Consider the following 26,035-nt stretch of genomic DNA (forward strand, 5'->3'; position numbering starts at 1 on the left):
ACTTTTGGAAAATCTTCTTAAGGAAATGATGTGACCAATCTTATGTCCAAGATTGGTGATGACAGCAATACTTATTTTTTTTTAAGACTATCTTTTTTTTTTTTTTTTTGGCTGCACCATGCAGCATGTGGAATCCTAGTTCCCCAACCAGGGATTGAACCCAGGCCCTCGGCAGTGACAGCATGCAGTCCTAACCACTGGAACACCAGGGAATTCCTGACAGCAGTACTTACAACGATAAAAAATGGGAAGCAACTTAAATGTATATCAATTGAAAAAATCATGTTGTTTTTCTTTTTTAATCCAAGAGTGGTATGACACTTTCATAATAGATCCTTATATTCAATGAAGAAATTAGCAGTAATTTAAAAATATATATACTCCCGTATTCAATTTGCTAGTGTTTTATGTAATACTTTTGCATTTATGTTTTTTTCACTGAGGTATAGTTGCTGTACAGTATTATATAAGTGCATCTGTGTTCTTAAGAAATTCTATCACTTTACTTGCACTTGACTGCTAACAAGCCCCCAACTGGTATCAAGGTTATACTAGCCTTATAAATAAGCTAAGGCAGCTTTTTTTCCTATCTTCTTGTCTCTGGCAAAATTTGTATGTAATTCTTCACTGAAAATAAGCAAAAGATATACAATGCATTTAAGAAGAAATTACCACCCATTACTGAGTGACATAAATGAACACCTGATTAAAATACAGATATACACCTGCTTATGGCTGAAAAGACTATACATCATAAAGATATCAATTCTGACCCCCCAAAATCTGTAAAATTCAGTGGAATTCCAATCAAAATCCTTCAAGATTTTTCATGGAACTTGACAAGTTGATCTTAAAATTCATATGTGAAAGTAAATGGTCAAGAATACCTAAGACTTATTCTAGTTAACATTAAGACTATATAATAGCACTAGTATATAGGCATATAAATCAGTGAAAAAGAAAGTTACCCATAAAAAATATCAATTTTTTTGTGAGTTACTAATGTTAGTACTTTATGTTTAACAGTGATGTAAGTGTTGGCTATAAGATCTGTGGTCCACAAATTATTTCTGGAACATATTCTCTCTCTCTCATTCTTAATTCTGTGATTTCTACTCTTAATTTTTTAACTGTTATAGGGAATTTGGGGTCATTAATTTCAAGAAGGTAATAAGGCTTAACAGTTCTTGAGTTGATATTATATCTGTACTATGAAGGTTTTCATTTCTTAATCTTTCTGTGGACCTTCTCACTATTCATATATATGAATGTAGTTTTTAGTAAATGCAGTAGAGAGTATATTTCTGTAGCTCCACACCTCTCAGTTTGAGACAGTTCATACATGAATCTTTACAGTGTGATAAAAGACATCTAGTATCTAGTATCTATATCACCCCCCCAATTGGCTATCCTCTGGATACATTTATTTTTTAACTTTTAGATAGTTTTAGTGTTGCAATTTAGTTTAAATGTTGGATATATACAGTTAAATATGTTCATATACCCCTGGGAAATGGTCATATTCTAAATAAGTCAAGAAAGTAAAAGCCACTTGGCTTTGTATTTCATTTTCATGTCTTTTACTTGATTTGGACAGCACATACAAGAATAGAGGACATGCAGTAAAGCTGGTTGAGACTAAGGCTAAGGTACTGTTAAATGATATTATATTAAATACACTGCAAGAGACCACTACTGGGAAAGTCATGTTCTTCTCATCTTGACTTTAAATTTAATTAATACTTATTAATCAAAAATTATTCCACAAATAATTATGGAGTGTTTACTATGTGCCAGATGCAGAGGTAAATTTACTACAAAGTTTATAAAGCTTAAGCTTCTCTGCCTCTTATTTGTACATATCCTGCCCAGTACCTAATTTTGTACTTGAAATGTTAAATTATTTTTTTAACTTTCTTTTTTAATTGAAGTATAGTGGATTTACAATATTATAATATTTTCAGGTGTACAGCATAGTGATTCAGTATTTTTATAGATTATACTCCATTTAAAGTTATTATAAAATAATGGCTATATTTCTGTGTGCTGTACAATGTATCCTTGTTGCTTATCTTTTTTATACATAGAGGTTTGTATCTCTTAATCCTGTAGCCCTATCTTGACCCTCCCGCTCTTCTGTCTCCCCACTGGTAACCATTAGTTTGTTTTCTATATCTGTGAGTCTTATCCTGTTTTGTTATATATATTTGTTTATTTTTTAGATTCCATATCTAAGTGATAATATACAGTATGTGTCTTTCTATGACTTATTTCAGTAAGCATAATATTCTCTAGGTCAATTAAATTATTTTTCTTCAGAAGTATAAGTTTCAAGCCCCATAAAACATGTATCTACCCCCTGATGCCCATCCATCAAGGTTTTCACATAGTAGTGAACTGTGTTACTGTACCATACTTAGATGTTTAGAATCATGTGTCTCGGAGGCACATGGCACAAGGAGACATTGTAAGTTGTACAGTCCTTTTTTTGTTTCCTTGGTCTCTTTTTGGAGATTTATTGTATAAGATTAAAATGGCATGTAATGGGTCTAAAGGGATAACATAGATGACAATAGATTTGAAAAGTGTCATATTGATAAATCCCAACCCTTACTGCCACCCAATCAGGGCTACCTAGTTAGTGAATGGTTTTATTATAAAAAGTGTTACTAATGTGGAAGCAAGTTTTCAGAAAAATATTCAGAAGAATGAACTATTTAGTTTCTGTCATTCTCAGTGACAATTTTTAATTTACCATTTGCCAAACTAACTTATATTAGTAACATCTTTTAGCACTATTAAGTGAAATTGGCTTCCACTGAACAAAAGATGACAAACACTGAGAGTCTTTGGCTATGATCCATGTTTAAACATTTACACATATTCTCTCTGTATCATCTAAGATCTGGAATAAATGACTTGTTATTCCTGGGAGCTCATTACCTTTCACAGGTGATATTTAATGCACTACTATAATGAATATGCAGATTTACAACAAATAGCATTTAAAGCTAAGGAGTTCCCTGATGGTGCAGTGGTTAGGACTTGATGCTTTCACTGCTGCGGGCCCGGAATCAGTCCCTGGTTGGGGAACTAAGATCCTGCAAGCCATGCAGCACAACCAAAAAAAAAAAAAGACGATTCAAAGCTAAAAAAAAATCCTGAGTAGATTTTCATCTTGAAATCATACTTTGGACTAGTCATTGACATATAAGTTTAACTATTATAATGTATTGATGTTGTTTCTAATTTTTGTTATGCTTCTGGGGATTGATAGGTTTGTATGAGATAACAGAAGCACTTACAAAGATATGCAAGAGCTTCTACACATTTAAGACTACCATGTTCTGGCCCTCCCTGCTATAATATTTTACTTAGTTCAAATCAGTTGATAATATAAAATTTAAATTCATTAACTACAAGCTTTGCAGCTTTAAGCCTTGTCCAAAACTGCTTTCAGAACATTTAATTTCATGCTGCTTTATTTCAAGTAAAGTAAAATGTTGATACACTTCTTTTTGTACTTATTTAAAATAACATTTCTTTTCATAGGACAAATCTGGTTAATAAGAAATTTTAAGAATTAGGAATAAAATATTTCTGATAATGTGTTAATATTTTAGAAATGTCATATTTGTAGATTTGAGGGAAAAGTAACTTTCAAGATAAGGAAGCCTATAAAATAATTTATCTCATAGTTACATTTATGTTAATATAAATTTTAGTAATCAGTTCTTAATGTCTACATAAATATCTACATAATCTTTTTTATATAAGAACAATGAATAATTACTTTAAATGTGAAAATATATGCAAAGAATTTAGATTTTGTTACCAAATGGAGAATTTACTTGGAATGACACTTATTTTCATGTTAGAATAAGTTTTTAAGTTTTTAATTCATAAATAAAACCTACTGCTTCTTTTTAGGAGTTATATTTTTGGCTTGTTTGAATTTTGTCCTTGGAGCTACTGGTTTATTTAAATTCATCTATTTTAGTCAATTCAATTTTTTCAGTTTATTCACGCTAAGTTTTCATGTTTATTGCACTGTTGTATATATTATTATCATACTTTTAAAAAGTCTTCTGATCATTTTATATACTGCTATATAGAATGATCAGAGTTATTCCCAGGATATTATAACAAAATTAATGTTACTATATATAGAAAACCCTAAAGACTCACAAAACTACTGATAAATGAATTCAGCAAGGTAGCAGGTTACAAGATTAACATACAGAAATCAGTACTTTACACTAACAATGAAATATCAGAACAGAATGTAAATAAACAATCCCTTTGAAAACTGCATCTAAAAAAAAAAAACAACTTAGGAATAAACCTCACCAAGGAGGTGGAAGACTTACTTATATGCTGAGAACTACAAAACATTAGTAAAGGAAATTGAAGATGATTTAAAGAAATGGAAAGATATGCCATGCTCTAAGATTGGAAGAATTAAAATTGTTAAAATGACTATTCTACCCAAAGCAATCTACAGATTTAATGCGATCCCTATCAAATTACCCATGACATTTATCACAGAACTAGAACAAATAATCCTAAAGTTTATATGTAAACATAAAAGACCCAGAATTGCCAAAGCAATCCTGAGGAAAAATAACCCTCCCAGACTTCAGACAATACTACAAAGCTACAGTAATCAAAACAGTGTGATACTGGCACAAAAACAGACATATGGATCAATGGAACAGAATAGAGGGCCCAGAAATAGACCCACACACCTATGTTTAATTAATCTTCAAGAAAGGAGGCAAGAATATACAAATGGGAAGACAAAGTCTTTTCAGCAAGTGGTTCTGGGAAAGTTGGACAGCTGCATGTAAATCAATGAAGTTAGAACACACCCTCACACTATACACAAAAATAAGTTCAAAGTGGCTTAAAGACTTAAATATAAGACATGACACCATAAAACTCCTAGAAGAGAACATAGGCACAACATTCTCTTACATAAATCACATCAATCTTTTCTTAGGTCAGTCTCCCAAGGCAACAGAAATAAAAGCAAAAATAAACAAATGGGACCTAATCAAACTTACAAGCTTTTGCACAGCAAAGGAAACCATAAACAAAACAAAAAGACAACCTACAGACTGGGAGAAAATATTTGCAAATGATGCAACTGACAAGGGCTTAATTTCCAAAATACATAAACAGCTCATACAATGCAATAACGAAAAAGCAAACAACCCAATCAAAAAATGGGCAGAAGACATAAATAGACATTTCTCTAAGGAAGACATACAGATGGCCAACAGGCACATGAAAAGATGCTCATCATCGCTGATTATCAGAGAAATGTAAATCGAAACTGCAATGAGGTACCACCTCACACCAGTCAGAATGGCCATCATTAAAAAGTCTACAAATCATAAATGATGGAGAGGATGTGGAGAAAAGGGAACCCTCTTACACTGTTGGTAGGAGTGTAAATTGGTACAGCCACTATGGAGAAAAGTATGGAGGTTCTTTAAAAAACTAAAAATTGAGCTACCATATGATCCAGCAATCCCACTCCTGGGCATATACCCAGACAAAACTATAATTAGGAAATATACATGCACCCCCTATGTTCATAGCAGCACTATTTACAATAGTCAAGATGTGGACATAATCTAAATGCCCATCGATAGATGAATGGATAAAGAAGATGTGGTATGTGTATACGTACGTGTATGTGTGTGTGTGTATATATATATATACACACACACACACACACACACACACACACAATGGAATATTACTCAGCCATGAAAAACAATGAAATAATGCCATTTGCAGCAACATGGATGGATCTGGAGATTATCAAACTAAGTGAAGTTAAGTCAGAAAGAGAAAGACAAATACCACATGATACCACTTTATGTGGAATCTAAAATATGACACAAATGAACAAATCTATGAAACAGAAACAGACTTACAGACATAGAGAACAGAATTATGGTTGCCAAGGGGTGGGGGGGAGGAAAGGATTGAGAGTGTGAGATTAGCAGATTCAAACTATTATATATAGGATGGATAAAGAACAAGGTCCTACTGTATAGCACAGGGAACTATATTCAATATCTTGTGATAAACCATAATGGAAAAGAATATGAATAAGAATATATATATATATGTATAACTGAATCACTCTGCTGTACAGCAGAAATTGACACAACATTGTAAATCAACTATGCTTCAATAAAATTAAAAAAAAAACAAAAAACCATCAAGTTGCCAAACAATGTTTTAATATGCTACTAAAACACTAAAACAAGTTTTATTTAAAAACAGGTATAGATGAATATATATGCATCTTTAGTTATATATATATATATACTATATATAATATATACAGTATATATATATATTATATAATATATATATATTATATATAGTATATATATATAATATATATATATATATTATAAATGAAGGATAAAACCAAAAGTGATGACCTCACTTTTGGTGAGAAGGACTAAGAAGATGTGACCCTAACCAGGAGAAAAAATGGTCACTTGAAACAGACCCAAATGAACTAATGGTTTACAGGAAACACAGGAGACAGAGGAACATATTAATAAGCACTCCAAAGATATGAGGTTGGCACATGTCAAAATATGAGAAACTCTATAGGGCAAATGGTTCAGTTTATTCAACAGCGAAACTGCAAAACAAGTGGGGAAAAGAGAGGAAGCCGGAACTCAGATTAAAATAAACCACTGAGGGACTTCACTGGTGGCGCAGTGGTTAAGAATCTGCTTTCTAGTGCAGGGTACATGGGTTCAATCCCTGGTCCAGGAAGATCCCACATGCTGCAGAGCAACTAAGCCCGTGTGCCACAACTACTGAAGCCTGCGGGCCTAGAGCCCGTGCTCCGCAACAAGAGAAGCCACCACAACGAGAAACCCGCGCACTACAACGAAGAGTAGCCCCAGCTCACTGCAACTGGAAAAAGCCCACACGCAGCAACAAAGACCCAACACAGCCAAAGGAAATAAATAAATAAATAAATAAATAAATAAATAAAAGAAATTTTAAATAAATACAAAAAAGAAAAAAAATAGACTTTAACCACTGAGACACATCAACCAAATGTAATGTTGGACCTGGCTGATCCTGAGATACAACTACCTTTTAGATTTTTTTAAAATAAATATTTCTGGAGATAACAGAGAAATCTGAACATCAATTGGATTTGATGATATTAAGAAACTAAGGGGAGGGACTTCCCTGGTGGTCCAGTGGTTAAGAATCCGCCCTGCAATGCAGGGGATGCCGGTTCCATCCCTGGTTGGGGAACTAGGATCCCACATGCCACGGGGCAACTAAGTCTGCGTGCCACAACTAGAGAGCCTGCGTGCCGCAACGAGAGAGCCGACACACTCTGGAACTCGCACACCACAACTACAGAGACCACTCGCTCTGGAGCCCGTAAGCCACAACTACTGAGCCTGCGTGCCACAACTAGAGAGAAGCCTGTGTACCGCAACAAAAGGTCCCGCGTGCTGCACCTAAGACCTGATGCAGCCAATAAATAAATAAAATAAGTAAGAAGCTAAGAGGAATTTCTTTAGATTTGATAATAGTATTGTGATGATGTTTCTTTAAAAAAAAAAAACCCTCTTTCAGAGATACATAATGAAGCATTTAAAGTAAAATAATATGTTGCTTCAAAATAATCCAAAATGGGATGTAGGGTGGTTGGAAATATAAATGAAAACTGTTTGGTCATGTATAGGTACTTGTTGAAGTTAGGTGATTGGTATATGGCAATTCATTATTTTATTCCATTTTTTATCCATGATAAAAATGAATAAATTCAAAACAAAATTAATAGTATCCTCCTCTTTAAAAACAAATTTCCTTTGCTGTAATTATGTCCTTTTCAATCCTAATTTGTGTGTGTGTGTTTGTCTTCTTTTTCTATGCCTTGATGATATTTTTCTGAACTACTATCTTACAGGTCTTTACTAGAAAATGGCTTTGATTTTATTGAGAAATTCTACTTTAATTTCTTCCTTTATCTTCATTTAATTTCTCTACATTCTTTGGATTTATTTGTCTTTGTCCTCTTGATATGAAAGCACATGTCATTTATTTTCAATCTTTTTAAAAAAATAATGAATTTAAGGCTATGAAATTTCTTCTGAGTATTACTGCTTTGGCTGCAAGCCACAGACCTTGATATGTAATATTTTCATTGTCATTGTTACAAGTTTATAATTTCCACTTTGAGATCACCTTTAGCAGAAGAGTTATTAATAAGTATGTTGTTAAATTTGGGGGCACATAATGTTATTTTTTATGAGGGTGATTTTTTTAAAGAAGTTATTTATTTATTTATTTTTGGCTGCATTGGGTCTTCACTGCTGTGCACGGGCCTTCTCTAGTTGTGGTGAACGGGGGCTACTCTTTGTTGTGGGGCACAGGCTTCTCATTGCAGTGGCTTCTCTTGTTGTGGAGCATGGGCTCATGGAGCATGGGCTCTAGGCGCATGGGCTCAGTAGCTGTGACTTGTGGGCTCTAGAGTGCAGGCCCAGTAGTTGTGGCGCACTGGCTTAGTTGCTCTGTGGCACGTGGGATCTTCCCGGACCAGGCCTCCAACCCATGTCCCCTGCACTGGCAGGTGGATTCTTAACCACTGCGCCACCAGGGAAGTCCTGGGGTGATCTTTTTGTAGTTAATTTTTACTTTTACTGCACAGAAGTCACTGAATATGATTTCTGTGGTAGAAATATTTGGAATATGTTGATATTTCCTTGGTGGCTTAGATATGATTATTTAAAATGACTGATATTTTATTAATAATATGTATTCTGTTTATTAAACATATCTTCATTAGGTCAAGTTTTCTAATTATGTTATTAAAACCCTTAATATCCTTACTGTTTTTTTCCTTCTCCTTGTATGGTTTTCAGAGAAGGGTGTGCTAACATCCTGCACTTTGTGGATTTTTCAACTTTTCCTTGAAGGTTTTTTTTTTTTAAGAATATATTTTGGAGCTCTGTAGTTAAATGAATAGTGCTATCTCTACTTGATGGATTACTTCTATAATTATCAACTATATTATTATAAAGGATCTCTCTGTATTAGTTAACAATTGCTGCACAACAAATTACCCCCAAAGTTAGTAGCTTAAAACAATAAACATCAATTATACCATAATTTCTGAGGGTCAGGAATCCAAGAAGACTTAACTGGGCGATTCGGACTCAGGGTCTCTCATTAGGTTGCAGTCAAGATGTTGGCCAGAGGGGCAGTCATCTGAAAGTTTGTGTATGAAGGCCCTGTTTCTAGATGGCTCATTCACATGGCTGGCAAATGCAGTTCCTTACCGGCCATTCATAAGACGCATCTGTATCTCACTGCATAGGCCTCTCCATAGGGCTGCTTGAATGTCCTCATGACATGGCAACTAGCTTCCCCCAGAGCAAGTGATCAGAGAGAAAGGGGCAAAAAGGAAGCCACAACACATTTTATTACCTAGTTTCAGAAGTCATACTTCATAGCTGAAGTGAGTTACCACGTCCAGATCACATTCAAGGGGATGAGAGGATAAGGCACCACCTTTTGAAAAGAGGAGTATCAAAGAATTTGAGCACATGCTTTAAAAGTACCTCACCTTCTTTTTCCCTTTTAATACTTTTGTCTTCAGATACTTTCTTCTGACAGTTGGTTTTAGAAGCATTTATTTATATATATATTTCCATTTGAACCATGTTATTTTGGGTTTGGAGTGTTTTATATATGCAACACATACCTGGATATTTAAAAATCCAATTTTGTGGTCTCTGATTTTCAGTAGGTGAATTTAGTTCATTGACATTATAATTACCGATGCTTACACATTCTTGCCAGCTTATTTTTTACTTTCTATTTGCCATACCCTTATTTATTTCCTTTTGATTATTTCCTATTTGTTCTGTAATAATTTATCAAGTCTTTTTTGCGTTTTTATTTACTGATTCTAAAGTTACACCATTTGTATTGGTCTGTTAGGGCTGCCATAAGAAAATACCAAAGGCTGGGCACATTAAACAAGAGAAATACTATTTTCTCACAGTTCAGGAGGCTGGAAGTTCAAGACGAAGCTGCTGACATGTTTGGTTTCTCCTGAGGCCTCTCTCATTGGCTTGCAGGTGACCACCTTCTTGCTGGATTTGCCTCTGTGCACATGCATCCCTGTTGTCTCTTCCTCTTCTTATAAATACACCAGTCATATTGGATTAGGGCTCCACCTCCACGACCTCACTTAACCTTAACTGTATCTTTAAAGGCCTCACTTCCAAATACAGTCACATTAGGGGTTACAGCTTCAACATATCAATTTGGAAAGAGAGGGGGACACAATTCAGTTCATAAAATCACCCTTCCTATTTTTCTGGTGAATATTCTTAAATTCTTAACATACTTACATCAGCTTATTTTTCTAACAATACCTGGGATTTATCAGTATTTACTTACTTTGACTTCTCCACTCACCCACCTTGCTACAACCTTATTATTCACCCTTGCTTTCCCAGGAACATTTTTCTGATTCCTAGTATCCCCTTTCCCAGGGCATGGAGAACTTTTGGTGCTTCTTTCAACTTTGGGAGCCATTTTATCTGGACATTTAGGTTTCTGCTTTCTTTTTTCAATATTATTTTGTGTGTTTTACAGTTTTCAGTGGATTCCTCACAGCTTCTGGTCTCTTATGTATTCTTGATTTGAATTCCAGTTATAAATTTTAACCACACACACACACACACACACACATACACACACGTATGTTCCATCATTTATAGAGATGTGGCACAGGAGGGAAAAGTTGATGTATACACTCAATCCAGTGTCTTAAAACAGAAGAGGTACATTTCATTTATAGATTAATTCTTCAGAGTAGAGACTTCTGACTGGGAAAATTTGAACTCGGAAATCCAAGATAGGTTTGAGTCAATAGAGGCCAAAAAATTCTATATTCATAATATTGTATATAATTACAATTATAATGTATACAGTAAATGTCAATTCTTGCTTCAGAAGTTTACAGGTATAAAACTCTTCTAAATAAAAACAGTGCCAAAGAAGCTATTTTATGTCAACTTGATCACCAAGTAAGTGCCTAGGAGTGGCAGATGTAAGCCTCGCTATAGAAATAATGCCAACGGAAGACAAACTACCCAATAGTATCATGCCAAGGGAAGGCACAGATGGCTGGAGAGCAGCAGCTATAGGTCTTTTTATAGCATTATCAAATAGCACACACTTGACATTCCAACTGGTCCTGTGCCAATGGCCAAGGTAATTAGGGATGTCAACATGAGAAAGTTCAGAAGGCAAAGTCATCCTCATGCCATCCATATGGGGCCAGAGCAGCAATCTTGGGTAGTAAATGACTGTCTTTTATGCCACAGTAATAATTAAATTGGAGAGGTCACTTGAATTTTGAAAAGCAGAATAAGGTCCCAAAGACACAGAATTAAAAGTATTTCTGTGACCCACAGAAATAGACTTCAAAACCACACAGCTTCTACTTAGAGAAACAATAGTCTAGAGCTGTGACAATAGTGAAAATTTAAAATATTCTCAGTTTAGAAAAGTTTCAAGTACAGTACAAATATCTTTTTTTTTCTGAATTATTGGAGAGTAAGTTGCCAACACACTCTTGAATACATTAGTGTTTATTTCCTATAAATTTGGATACTCTCCTACATAACCACAATCAAATCATGAAATTAACATTGGTAACATTACTCCCACTTAATCACTGAAATTTCACCAATTGTTCCAGTAACAATTCACAGCACACAGATCCGTTTCTTGATAGATTTAGTTGGTATGTGCCTTTAGTCTCCTTATTTAGTATAAAATAGTTCTTCAGTCTTTTCACTGATGTGAACTTGGAATTTTTGAAGAGTATAGGCTAGTTATTAGAATGTCCCTTAATTTGGGTTCAATTGGTATTTCCTCATGATTAGATCCAGATTTTGCACTTTTTTTTTGCAGGAAAGCCACAGAAGGGCTGTTGGGTTCTTATAACAATATATAAGGTAGCAAATTATTTTTATTTGCTCCATTTTGATCATTTGATTAACATGGTGTCTACCAGCCTTCTTCACTGTAAAGTAACTCTTTTTCCTTTTGTAAATAATACATATTTTGTGGGGAGATATTTTGAGACTATGTAAATAATATCCTGTAGCTCATGAAACTTTCTCTCACAGTTACAGCATTCATTAATGACTGTTGCCTTATTCAACTATTACTATGATGTTTGCCAAATTGTGATTTTTTCATTTTGTCATTCCTTTTATATTTATTAAATAGCTTTCTTTATTTATGTACTTACTTGTATCAGTATGGACTTAGGGTGCCTCATTTTATATAATGGATTACAGGTATACTCTGGAGATACTGTGGGTTCAGTTCCAGACCACTGCAATAAAGTGAATATTACAATAAAGCAAGTCACAAGAATGTTTTGGTTTCCTACTGCATATAAAATTTATGTTTACACCATACTGTAGTCTATTGAGTGTGCAGTAGCATTATGTCTTAAAAAACATTGTACACACCTTAATTTTAAAATGCTTTACTGCTAAAAAACAATGCTAACCATCATCTGAGTCTTCAGTGAGTTGTGGTAGTAACATCAAAGATTACTGTTCACATATCACCATAACAAATATAATAATAATGAAAAAGTTTGAAACATTGCAAGAATTACCAAAATGTGACACAAAGCCATGAAATGAGCAAATGCTGTTGGAAAAATGGTGTGTGTGATAGACTTGCCTGAGGTAGGGTTGCAACAAACTTTTAATTTGTAAAAAATGCAGTATCTGTAAAGCACAATAAAGTGGAGGTGCAATATAATGAGGTATGCCTGTGTAATCATCCCATACATTTTGATATGTTCATTAAAATTCAATTAAAAATATTTCCAAGTTTCTCTTGTGATTTCTTTGATCCATGAGACTTTCAGAGAAGTACTGTTTAATATGCAAATAGTTGGGAACTGTAGATATATGAATGTTATTGACTTGTAATTTAATTCCTTTGGTGTCATATTTCAGTCTACTAAAGTGTATTGTGCTTTATTTTATGGACCAGCAGATAGTCTATGTTTAGTGAATATTCCACATACATTTGAAAAGAACGTGCATTCTAAAGTTGTTGAATGTGGATTCAAAAACTGTCAGGGTTAAGTTGGTTAAAAGGTTCACTAATCTTTATGGGGTTTTTTTTGTTTTTTTTTTACTACTTGTTCATGAATTACTACATTTGTCTATTTCTCTTTTTTGCTGTCAGCTTTTGCTTCACGTATTTGAAACTCAGTTATTTTGTACATAAACATTTAGAATTATGTCTTTCTGCTGAACTTTCATTATCACAAGTGTCCTTCTTTGTCTAGTAATATTTCCTTTGTCCTGAAGTCTAATTTGTCTGATACCTTACTGTTTGCATGGTACATCTTTTTAATTTCAATTTATTGTGTCATAATAACTGAAGTGTTTCTCTTATACACAGAATATAATTAGGTCTTGCTTTTTATCCAGTTCCACAGTCTTGGACTAAAAAAAAAATTCAATCTCTGCTTTTTAATTGTAGTGTGCAGTTAATTTGAATTTAATGTAATTATAAATGTTTGGGTTTAAGTATACCATCTTGCTTATTTGTTTTCTATTTGTTCTCCTATACTGCCCTCTTTTGGTTTGAGTATTTTTTATGTATTTTTAAATTTCCTCTATTGACTTTCTAAAGTTGCATATCTATTTAAATTTTTAAGAAAATCCTCTCGGCACTACAATATGCAATCTTAATCTATCACAGTCTACTTAGAATTATTATTATACCACTTCAGTAAAAGGTACGAATGTTACAGCAGTATAATTTCATTTACCCCAACCCCCCGTGATGTTAGTGGCATTCATTTCATATCTATGTATGTTATAAACACCACAATGGATTGTTGTTATTTTTCCTCTAAACAGTTATCTTTTAAAGAAATTTTGGCATGAGGAAAAAATACTTTTCTTATTAATCCATGTTTACCATTTCCAAAGCTCTTTATTCTTTTATGTATATCCACATTTGGCATCATATTTGTTCTGCCTGAAGAATATCCTTTAATTTTTCTTATGGTGCAGGTCTGTTTGTGCTGAGTTGTCTCAGCTTTCATTTATTCAGAAGTGTCTTCATTTCATTCTCATTTTATGGTAATTTTCACTAAATATAAAATTTTGTGTTGAGAGTTTTGATTTTTTCAGTACATTAAAGATGTTGTTCCATTATCTTTTGGTATCATTGCTTCTGATGAGAAGTCAGCGATAATTCCTATTAGTTGCTGATCCTTTTATGTAATTTTTTTTTCTGGGTATTTTAAAGACTTTTCATCATTGGTTTCAGTAGTCTGGATGTGCTGTGCCAAGATGTTGTGTGCCTGGGTAAAGCTTTCTTCTATCTGGACTTCACTGAGCTTCTTGGATCTGTAGACTGATGTTTTCCACCAATTACATGTATTTTAGAGCACTTGACTTTGTCTCACATGTTAGTCCTTGTTCATTTTTTGCAATTTTCTTCTTTCTTTTATTCAAATTGGATGATCTCTGTTGAACTATCCTCAAAGTCACTAATCCTTTATTATACAGTGTCTATTATTTTTCTAAGTAGAATTTTTGATTTCAGATTTCATATTTTTCATTTCTAGAATTCTTCCCCCCATGGTTTTTAATAGTTTCTATGTCTCTGCTAAGAATCCCTATATATTCAGTCATTATGTTCTTCTTTTCTTTTAAAATCCTTGAACATACTTATAATAGCTGCTCCAAAGTGCTTGTCTGCTCATTTCAACATCTGGGTCATCTCAGGGTCTGTTACTATTAGCTTCTTTTTCTCTTCATAATACATCACATTTCCCTGCTTCTTCACACACCTAGTAATGTGCAACACTGTTTACGCTCGACATTGTGGATGTCACATTTCAGGGAGTTTGGATTATATTGTCTTTCTTTAAAGGATATTGAGTTTTGTACTAGCAAGGCATTAAATATGTGGTAGATTCTTTTGATCCTGTCAAATTGGCTTTATGATATTTAAAGGCAGATCTATTTCAGTTTTGTAAATAGTCTTAGTATGTGGTCCTTATTCTTAAAGTGTGGCATTTCTGAGGTTTCATATAAATGCTCAGTGAGGTTGCTTCACTTTGGCTGAACTAGAATTAAAGCATGTCTCAGCACTCTGCAGCCTCTCCATTCACTCTTATTGTCACAGCAGAGGCTCTTTGATAGGCCTTGTCTACTTGCAGCCTACTCTCCCATCAAGGACCCAAAGGGAACCACCATGAAGACTTCTGGGTCCCCACTCTTCACACAGATTCTCCCTTTCTGGTATCTTGCCCCACAAATTCTAGACCCCTCATCATCCCTGAATTCTGAACTCTTATCTCTGGCTCTTCAGCTGAGTGACATCACTGGTCTCTGCTCTGGAAGTTGTATACAGGGCTCATCTGTGTAATCTCCATTTTTTGAGGAATCATGGTCCTGCTGTCCTTATTGTCCACTGCCTAAATACAGCTGTCTCATATATTTTGTCCAGTTTCACAGTAGGAGGGCAAGTCTGAAAACCAATGTCTCCATTGGCTGGAAGTGGAAGATTCCCCCTTCCCTTACCTCACCAGTAATATTTTAAAACAGTTGAGCCAATATTAATTATATCATTATTTCCCTTTGTTTGGGTTCTAGTAAGAAACAGCGTTGAACTATAGGGACCAATGAGAAGCTGATGCTTTTCTAAAGGACAAGAGATTGGGGATGGACACAAAAAGTGTTACACCTGTCCAGTTCACATGACACTCTAAGATACAACTCTTCTTTGTGTCTCCCAAGATGCAGATGGGTTCTCAAAGAGTAGATTCATGGTGCTGGAAGATCTATCAATATGATGACTAGCATAAACCACATCTACCTGAAAGAAAATCATGCCTAAACATGTGGAAGTGTTCTTTCCTGGAGACATGAATGAGAAAATAGGGAAATAGGCAACTGGTGCTACTTTTTTGTGATCCTTTTCATATTCACTGCACACAACAGACGCTTCCCTTTTACTACAGACAAACTTTAAGAGCACTTAATTTGGATGAATCATCTCCCCAATAAGCTGGGGTTCTGTAAATCGTTCAAGCTAGATCAGATTGTCATGTAGATTGTCATTCTTCAATAAGCAGTCTTACTGAAATCTTTGTGCATTTTCATAAAGAATAAAAGGGAAACAATAGCTTTCTTAGACTTAGTTATGGGTAGTCATCAAGTCATAAATTGCTAACTTTTGGAGAACTTCCAAATCTTTTGTTTATATAAGCAGTTTGGTATATTGGAAATGACATGGATTTTAGAGTCAAACACATCTGAGTTTGAATCACGATTTTCAGTTTTCCTTATCAGTTTTATCAACTATAAAATAGGTATAATAATTCTGTTGGTTAGGATTATTATGAAAATTAAATAAGATAACATGCAAAGCCTCTGGCATAATGCCTGGCACTTTGCAGATGATTAAGAAAAGTTAACTTCTTTAATTTTTTGAGCTGTAATGATTTTGTTCCTGATAATCATAAAGCACTTGCATGCCCTCAAACAAGACAGACTATAAATTTAAGCAGGCATAATCACAAATATCTCCTACTGTTATCAAAAGGAAAGACTTGCATTATTAATCCTACAAGATTAAAACAATTCTTCAACTTGAAGAGCTGTAAATTTTTTTTTTTACTTTCTTGAAAATGAGTTAAAATAGGAAAAAATTAGGTTCTTCTCTTTAGTTCTTTTACTTTAATTGAGTGATAAACCCTACTATGCAGTATTTTATAAAATTTCATTTGATCCATTTGGGGCATAAAATTGATGACATGTTATGCTTAAAAGTAGAATTTGTCACATTTAAGGCTCTTAGTGATTAATAGTTCAAACATAATAGCACACTGCAGGGAGTTATACAGAATTGGAAAGCAGCTAGTGCCAAGTTTAACACTTCACTCACCTTCCAAAAATATACTGCAGAACTTCTGATTCCAATCCAGATAAGGATATAAAAGAGAATACTCTTACTGAGAATGACTAGAACAGCTGGATAAAATAATTTCTAAAATTCTGTTTGCAGACACTGGAGACCTACCAAGACAGTGAGTATTTGAAAGACCCAAGTTCCTAGACAGAAGCAAAGCCCAGAGAGGTATAAGCCTGATATTTGGTGCTGCTTTTGCTTTCAAAGCGTTTGCCAATTTGTAATTGGTGGCCAAGAGCCTGAGAAACTGCACAGGAAGTAGTGTTTGAAAAGTTGAGAAACTGCACAGAGCTTTAGGTAGAGTTTCAGGTATCGGGCTAAAAGTACAAAGTTATACTTCAGAGATTGCTTTCAGCTGGGACTCCTGAAGGGCTACATTCTTGACATAAGTATAAAGTGGAAATAAACCACCTCTCAGACTGAAACTCAGCTTCAAATAAACTCAACTCCAGAACAGATTAAAATGTTGTTTAACCTTTACCCTAATTATTTTCCAGTAACAAAAGTAAATTCTTTCTGGAGGAAAATAACTAACATCATATACAGCCTCAAATTATCACTAAATTTTAAATATCTTATGTCCAAAATTCAATTTAAAAAAAAAGAGGAAAGAGATAAGAGTAAATGACCCCCAAACAACAGCAACAATGAAAAGGCCTACCAAAAAGACATTAGTCAAGAGAAAAAGAGGAAAAAAATAAGCTAATGAAAAAGAATGGAATATAGTTAATACTAAGAAGGCCAAGGATGGTTAAAAGACATAGAATAAGTCGGACATACAGAAAAGAAATAGTTGTACTATTATTTATGTTATATTTCAATTAAATAATCCAATTAAAAGACAAAGCTTGTGAGAGTTGATTACAAATATCCAACTCTATATTGCTTACAAGAGATACAATTTAAATATAAGGAAACATGGATTATGATATATGAAGGATATAAGTAAACACAAACCAAAATAAAGCTGGTGTAGGTATACTTTGAGATATGAAGTGGGTTTTAAGGCAAACATTTCTAGAAAACAGAAGAATGTTTTATAATGATAAAGGTGCAATATACCAAGAAAATATAACAGTTCTAAACTGGCATGCACCTAACTACACAGCCTTAAAACAAATAAAATAACAAAAAAGGCAAACAGAACCACAGTCACAGTGGAAAATTTTAATACATCAGTCTCAGTGAAGATATAGAAGAACTGAACAACATGACTAACAAACTTGACTTTATATAGAATACTGTACCCAACAACTGTAAACTGCAAAGTACATATTCTTCTCAATGAACATGGAAACTTCACTATTGACCATATAATGAGCCATAAAAAAGTTTCAACAAATTTCAAAGGGTTGACATAATACAGTAGGTTAAGGGGTGTGTGTGTGTGTGTGTGTATGTTGTTTGAAATTAGTTGAAATTTAAAGAAATCATGGGCAAAGAAGAATTCACAACAGGAATGTTAGAAATATTTTGAGCTGAATGATAATGAAAAATATGACAAAGTGTCAGAACACAAAGCTATGCTTGAATGGAAATTATCCCCTTGAATGCATACATTGGAAAATAAAGCCTAAAAAAATCCATGATTTAAGCATCTATCGCAAGAAGTTAGAATAAGAACAACACATTTAAACAAAGTTGGAAGACTTATGCTACTGGATATAAATACTTAAAAAGGACAATAATTAAGACTGGTCTTGGTACAGGGATACAGACCTAAACGTAAGTATGGGAACCTGATTTATGACAAAGGTGGCCATGTAAAGCACTAAGCAAAGGACAGTCTTGTTAATAAACAGTCATAGGTCAACTGGATATATGTGTGTGTGTGTGTGTGTGTGTGTATGATAGAAATTAATTTTGAGCCATACCTAGGTGGATCATAGGATTGAATGTTAACATTAAAATAATAAAACTTTTAGAAGATTAAAAAGAGAATATTTTCAAGACCTTGGGATAATAAAAAATTTTAAAAACAGTACACAAAGAGCACTAACCAGCCCCTAGCAACTACCCTTCTGCTCTTTATTTCTATGAAATCAGCTTTTTTCTTTTTAAGATTCCAGATATAACTGATACCACACAGTATTTGTCTTTCTCTATCTGGCTTATTTCACTTAGCATAATGCTCTCCAGGCTCATTCATGTTATAGAAAATGGCAAGATTTCTTTCATGTTTTGGCTGAACAACATTCCATAGTGTATGTGTGTGTGTGTATATATATATCTTTCTGTATGTTACATTTTCTTCATCCACTCATGTTAGTGAACACATAACTTGCTTCCAGATTTTGGCTCTTGTGAGTAATGCTGCAGTGGACATGGGAGTACATATATCTCTTCACGATACTGATTTTGTTACCTTTGGATATGTACCCAGAAGTGGGAATACCGGATCATATGGTAGTTCTTTTTTAATTTGAGGAACTTCCATATTGTTTTCCATAATGGCTGTATCAATTTACAGTCCCACCAACAGTACAAGGGTTCCCTTTTCTCCACATCCTTGCCAACATTTTTTAATCTTATGTCTTTTTTGAAAAAAGCCATCCTAACAGGTGTGAGGTGATAGCTCACTGTGGTTTTGATTTGCATTTCCCTGATGACTGCTGTACCTGTTGGCCATTTGTACGTCTTCTTTGGAAAAATGTCTCTTCAGGTCCTTTGCACATTTTTAAATTGCATTATTTGAATTTTGGTATTGAGTTGTATGAGTTCATTACATATTTTGGATATTTACTCCAGATCAGATATATGATTTGCAACTATTTTCTCCCATTCCATAGACTGCCTTTTCTTTTTCTTGCTTGTTTCCTTTGCTGGGCAGAAGCTTTTTGGTTTGATGTAGTCCTACTTATTTTAGCTTTTTTTGCCTTTGCTTTTGGTGTCTTATCCAAGAAATTACTGCCAAGACCAATGTCAAGTGGCTTTTTCTCAATGTTTTCTTCTAGGAGTTTTGTGCTTTCAGGTATTACGTGTAAGTCTTTAACCCATTTTGAGTTAATTTTTGTGAGTGATATAAGGTAATTTTTGTGAGTGGGCCCAGTTCCATTCTTTTGCATGTAGATATCCATTTTCCCCACCACCATTTACTGAAGAGACTACCCTCTCCCCATTGTGTGTTCTTGGTGCCCCTGTCAAAGAGCAGTTGACAGTATATTCATGGGTTTACTTCTAGGCTCTCTATTCTGTTCCACTGGTCTATATACCTGCTTTTATGTCAGTACCACCCATAAAATGGAATACAATGTAACCATTAAAGTAGTGATATAGGTCTATATTTATTTTTATGGAAAACTGTCACTATAACATTGATGAATGGAAAAAACTAGTTATAAATAAAAAGTTTAGTACATGTGTACACTTATAGAGGTATTTTAAAGGATGTTCATTTCTGGATAAGAAAATTTCAAGTGATTTTTTTTTTACTTTGTTCTTTATATTTTATGGTATTGTTTTTTATTATATTATTATTTACTCATAATCTAAATATTTCATTTTCATCTAAGGGCTTACTGACTCATATTGATTTTGCTTACAAAATATCTTCTCTTTTATATTCATTTAATTCAGGCCCTGTTTCAGGTCTTCATTATTTCTTGCAATTGGCATGTAAATGCAACTGTTGCTCTCTCTTAATAGTAATGACACATAATATCTGTTTAGTATTTCCTAGCTTACAAAGTACTTCCAATACAGTATCTCCACTAAGACTCAAAAACAATCTCAAAATGGATTAAAGACATAAATGTGAGACCAGATACTATAAAACTCCTAGAGGAAAACAGGCAGAACACTCTTTGACGTAAATCATGGCAATATTTTTTTGGATCCATCTCCTAAAAGGAAAGGAAACAAAAGCAAAAATAAACAAGTGAGACCTAATTAAACTTAAAAGCTTTTGCACAGCAAACGAAACCATCCACAAAAGTGAAAAGACAACCTACTAAATGGGAGAAAATATTTGCAAATGATGTGACCAATAAGGGGTTAATATTCAATATTCATAATATATTAAAAGCTCATACAACTCAACATCAAAAAAACAAACAACCTGATTACAAAATGGGCAGAACTGAATAGCCAGTTTTTTCAAAGAGGACATGCAGTTGGCCAACAGGCACATGAAAAGATGCTCAACATCACTAATCATCAGGGAAACGCAAATCAAAACCACAATGAGATACCACCTCACACCCATCAGAATGGCTTTCATCAAAAAGACCACAACAAATGTTGGTGAGGATGTGGAGAAAAGGGAACCATCATACACTGTTGTTGAGAACGTAAATTGGTACAGCCACTGTGACAAACAGTATGGGGTTTCCTCAAAAAACTTAAAATAGAACTACCAGCAATTCCACTCCTGGATATATATCAGAAAAAACCCCAAAACCACTAAGTCAAAGAAGATACATGCACCTTAATGTTCATAGCAGCATTATTTATAATTGCCAAAGTATGGAAGCAACCTAAGTTTCCATCAACAGTTGAATGGATAAAGAAGATGTCTTATATATATATAAATTGGAATACTACTCAGCCATAAATAAGAATGAAACTTTGCCATTTGCAGCAATATGGATGGACTCGGAGGGCATTATGCTAAGTGAAGTAAGTCAGAGAAAGACAAATACTGTATTATATCACTTATATGTGCAATCTAAAAAATACAACAAACTAGTGAATATAATAAAAAAGAAGCAGACTTATAGAGAACAAACTAGTGGTTACCAGTGGGGAGAGGGAAAGAGGGAGGGGCAATATAGGAGTGAAGGGAAACAAAGGGTTATTATGGGATTACATGAAATCATCTGTGTGGAACTTAAAAATTATAAAGCACTGGAGCTTCCCTGGTGGCGCAGTGGTTGAGAGTCTGCCTGCCGATGCAGGGGACACGGGTTCATGCCCCAGTCCGGGAGGATCCCACATGCCGCAGAGCGGCTGGGCCCGTGGGCTATGGCCGCTGGGCCTGCGCGTCTGGGGCCTGTGCTCCACAACGGGAGAGGCCCGCGTACCACAAAAAATAATAATAATAATAAAAAAAATTATAAAGCACTATAGAATTCAAAGATGCTTTTATTCAATTAAAAACCCAACCCTTGGGTAGGTACTATATTATTATCGTCACTTATATACATTTTAAAAAACTCAAAAGTTACTGATCTTGAAGAGAACTTATGGCCCAAATTCCATGTATCTACCATTACACCTTCCCATTACACCTTGCTGATTTGGGGTAAAGATAAACCCAAACTCCTTAACATGGTCTGGATGTAATAAGGAGTAGAGTGCATTTCCCAGAACTGAAAGAAAGCTGATGTAGCTGGAAAGCAGAGAGGTGAGAGTGGAGGGGCCTTAGATGCCATATTAAGGAGTTAGAATTTATCCCAAAGGTGACGAGAAGCTGCTAAAGGGTTTTAAATAGAGGAGTGAATTTATAAATTATGACTTTTTTGACAAGGGGTCTGCAAACTTTTTTTGTAAAACACCAGATAGAAATATTTTAGGCTTTACAAGCTATATAGTCTCTTGCAACCACTCAACTCTGCCATCATAGAGTAAAGCAGTCATACACATTACATAAGTCAGTTTGGCTGTCTTCACTTATGGACACTGAAATTTGAATTTCACTATCATGTATTCTTAATATCATATATTTTAAAGTGTTTTGATACTATTTTTCTTTTGATTTTTTTCAGCGATATAAAACTGTAAAAAGCCATTTGGGGCCTAGATTTGGCTGGCAGGCCATAGTTTGCTGACCCTAATTTAGAAGATGTTCACTTAGGCTATAGTTTAAAGCAGACAAAGAGGTCCTTTCTGGCCCATTTCCTCAGGTCCAGTACCCACATACTGACTTTTTAATATTCAAGGCCTATTGATATCATGCTATATGTCTTTTATCCTTCTATCTCTGATAGATGCTAATGCAAAAAGAATATTCTCAGGTTAACCATTATACTTTTTTGGTGACCCCTTTGCATTCAATGTGGTCATATTTTTATTCTTTAAGGAAGAGATATCTTGGCGGGAGAAGATAATTTACATGTAGGAATAATCCTGTTTATTTTAAAAACTTTTAAATTCAAAGAGGTAATATTTATCAGTATTTAGGCTAGATGATAATTTAAATAGTAATATTTGATCTATTAGAAAACATGATAAATTCTTTAGACAATTTCAATATGGAGCTTCAAATGTATATAGTAGAATCATGAGCTTTAAATGGAGCTTTGTTTAAGGCCTTAATGCTCTCTTAAGGCTCTTAATGCTTCCTTAAGGCAGATCTTGGGCTATAAATAAGCAAAGTTACATAGGAAGAATAAGGATGTAGCATTTTGATTGTTCACTTTTACAAACAAAAGGGAAAGTAAAATTATTTCTCTCATTCCCTTATTTTAGGTTTTTACCCTTTACTAGTAAAAATCCTTATGGGTTAGGGTTAGCCTATCAGCAGAAAGCCTATTTGGCTTTAAACTAACCTGGAGACTTTCTTTATATTGTTACTGCCTAACTGAGACTGAAACAGATATGATTTGAAAAAAATTTATAAGATGGCTTTGATGATTATGTATTAATTAATAGCCAAAGCAGCAAAAATTACAGAGCAATATAATAATACATTGAGAAAGAAAGTTTACCAGACACTAAATATTTAAATACTCATCTCTTCAGTTCTTATCTTTGCTAGAAAAAAGACTGGGACTACAGACATAAAAAAAATAAAGAAATATGAAGAAAATCTACCTTTACTTGTGAGTAGTGTCAGAGGTGAGAAGGTGGAGATAAAGAGTGAAAGTCATTGGGGTCAGAAAATCTAAAGAGTGTTGTAATTAAATTTCTGACACTGTGATGTCTGCATGCATAGACTTTGGTGAAAATAATAAAATGTTCCCTTAATATACTAATATGCCTGATCAATTTGACCTAACAAAATACAGATGACCAACAAAAGGCTCATACATGTGAAGTAATTAGATTTTTTTCATGATCAATGAAAGCACAATTTAACTGAATGATGCAAAATTAGAATTTAAATAACAAATTCATTCCAAAGTCATGAACCCATATTAACATCTAAAGCATCAAAGCTTAATTTCAACTACAAAATGTCTTCATTTGTGCAGAAGATTCAGGTAAAAGAGCCTTCCAGAAGTTTTTGTTGTTTTCAAGAAGCTTTTGCTTCACTGTTTCATTGACAACAGTGAAATCTCTGTGGAGCAGAATATGCTGGAAAACCAGGAACCCCACCTTTGTTTATCTGATCTCACTGGACACTGTGGTGAAAGATCTTATAAAATAAGAACCTGATACAGAGCACAAAGATCTGTAAGAAACTGGTTGATTTTACTGTTCTGTAGCTAATAAATGGAGGACTAAAGCATATTTGAATTTATATCCTCTTGGATCCACTTTGCACTGTGGATACTTTAAAAATACAAGTGAGAACATTCATAATATGTTACTTCTCACTAAAATCTAAGAGACAAACTGAGCACATTCAAGATCTAGGGGACATGTTTTGCCCTAGGTCCTGATTTCTGAAGCTGTACTTCTTTAGAGAATGGATTAGAAAGACATTTAAGCTTGTTAGATACAAAGGTGTCATCCCCTCACATCAACGTACATGAGGAGAAACATTCAAGAATTATAAATTCTTAGAAAACTTAAAAAATCCTTTGGGTCTGGCAAGGAAAATGTCAACAAGTCAAAAGAGACTAGATGGCTATTGACCAATTTCATGAAGGCAGAGCTGCAAGCCAGGATGGAATAATGCTTTCCCACCATGTGTTGAAGGCACAAATGACACTAATCCTTTTTAATGGTCACAAAAGCTGACAACTTACTCAGCCTTAGAACTGAAGGCACAAAATCATCTCTGGGAATGACTCACCATAAACAGGTCACGAGCACCAATGTCAACAGCTAACAGAAATGCCTTTTCAAATCTTTGGTACCTATAAGGTAGAAAAGAAATGTTATATGTTGTGAACAAAACTACAGAAGAGGAGAGAGCAGTTTGTTTAATTTACTTATGTGTTACTGTTTTTGTTCTGATAAGAAAAATATTCTCAAACAGGAGGGACTTTGCCTGCTGGGATCTTCCCTATGTGAACTCTTATTGTACTTAGGAGAAGCTGAGGCACACAGCCCTGTGGAGGTGTTCAGTGCAACTTTCAAAGATAAACCTAACCAGATTAGGTGCTGCTGAATGTAGAGAAATAATAGCTTAGGAAATAATGTTTCTCATTATATTTTACTTTGTTGTGTTTTGTTATATAAGAGCAAAGTATGGGGATATGGAGAATATAGCAGGATAAGAGCAATTAATAAATCATATAATTACACTTTTATGTTTCTTAGGTAAAAGTTGAGAAGTAAAATGTTGCATTATTACAAAACTCTCATATTTGTGAGTTTGAAAAAATATGTTCTCTGTTGTAAATGAAAATAATAAATGGTTTCTAAGATTTTTTTTTTTTCTTGAGTATAGTTGCTTTACACTGCCGTGTCAGTTTCTGCTGTATGTACAGCAAAGTGAATCAGCCATCCATATACAAATATCCCCTCTTTTTCGGATAAGTATTTTTTTTAAGATACTACTTTTCTACTCTTTTATCCTATCTTTCCTTGAGGTAAAACTGAGAATTTTCTTTGTGAAAGTTTAATTTTAGGCTAAAATACATGAGAACAAACTTCAGTTTAAATTAATTGCCTCTGTAGAAATTTTAAAATCCTGAGAGAAAAGCATGTCACGAACATACAATTTGCACAGGATTTTGGAATGAAAGTTCATCTTTATTTTGTCTAAATGTTGAGACTTACATATAACTGTCAGTCTTTCTGACTCAAGAAACAAGAAGATAAATAACCAAGTTGTTCTCTGTTCTCTGTTTTATACTGTGAAATAAGATGGTATAAAATATAATGATGCACCACAACAAGAGAAGCCACCACAATGAGAAGCCTGCGC

The 26,035-nt window shown here is 34.1% G+C and overlaps 1 protein-coding gene across 4 annotated transcripts in view; it reads right to left on the reverse strand.

Moving 5' to 3' along the window:
• Positions 1-26,035, reverse strand: part of WDPCP (WD repeat containing planar cell polarity effector) — a 330,758-nt gene that overhangs the window by 66,970 nt on the left and 237,753 nt on the right. For 3 of the 4 annotated variants that reach the window (XM_060117623.1, XM_060117622.1, XM_060117624.1), the window contains exon 13: positions 24,956-25,019. The exons of the other annotated variant lie outside the window; for it this stretch is intronic. In XM_060117623.1, coding sequence (XP_059973606.1) covers positions 24,956-25,019 — 64 coding nt within the window. The remainder of the gene's footprint in view (positions 1-24,955; positions 25,020-26,035) is intronic. 4 annotated transcript variants of the gene reach the window in all.

Source organism: Mesoplodon densirostris, chromosome 14, assembly GCF_025265405.1.
Source record: "Mesoplodon densirostris isolate mMesDen1 chromosome 14, mMesDen1 primary haplotype, whole genome shotgun sequence".
Lineage (NCBI taxonomy): Eukaryota > Metazoa > Chordata > Mammalia > Artiodactyla > Ziphiidae > Mesoplodon > Mesoplodon densirostris.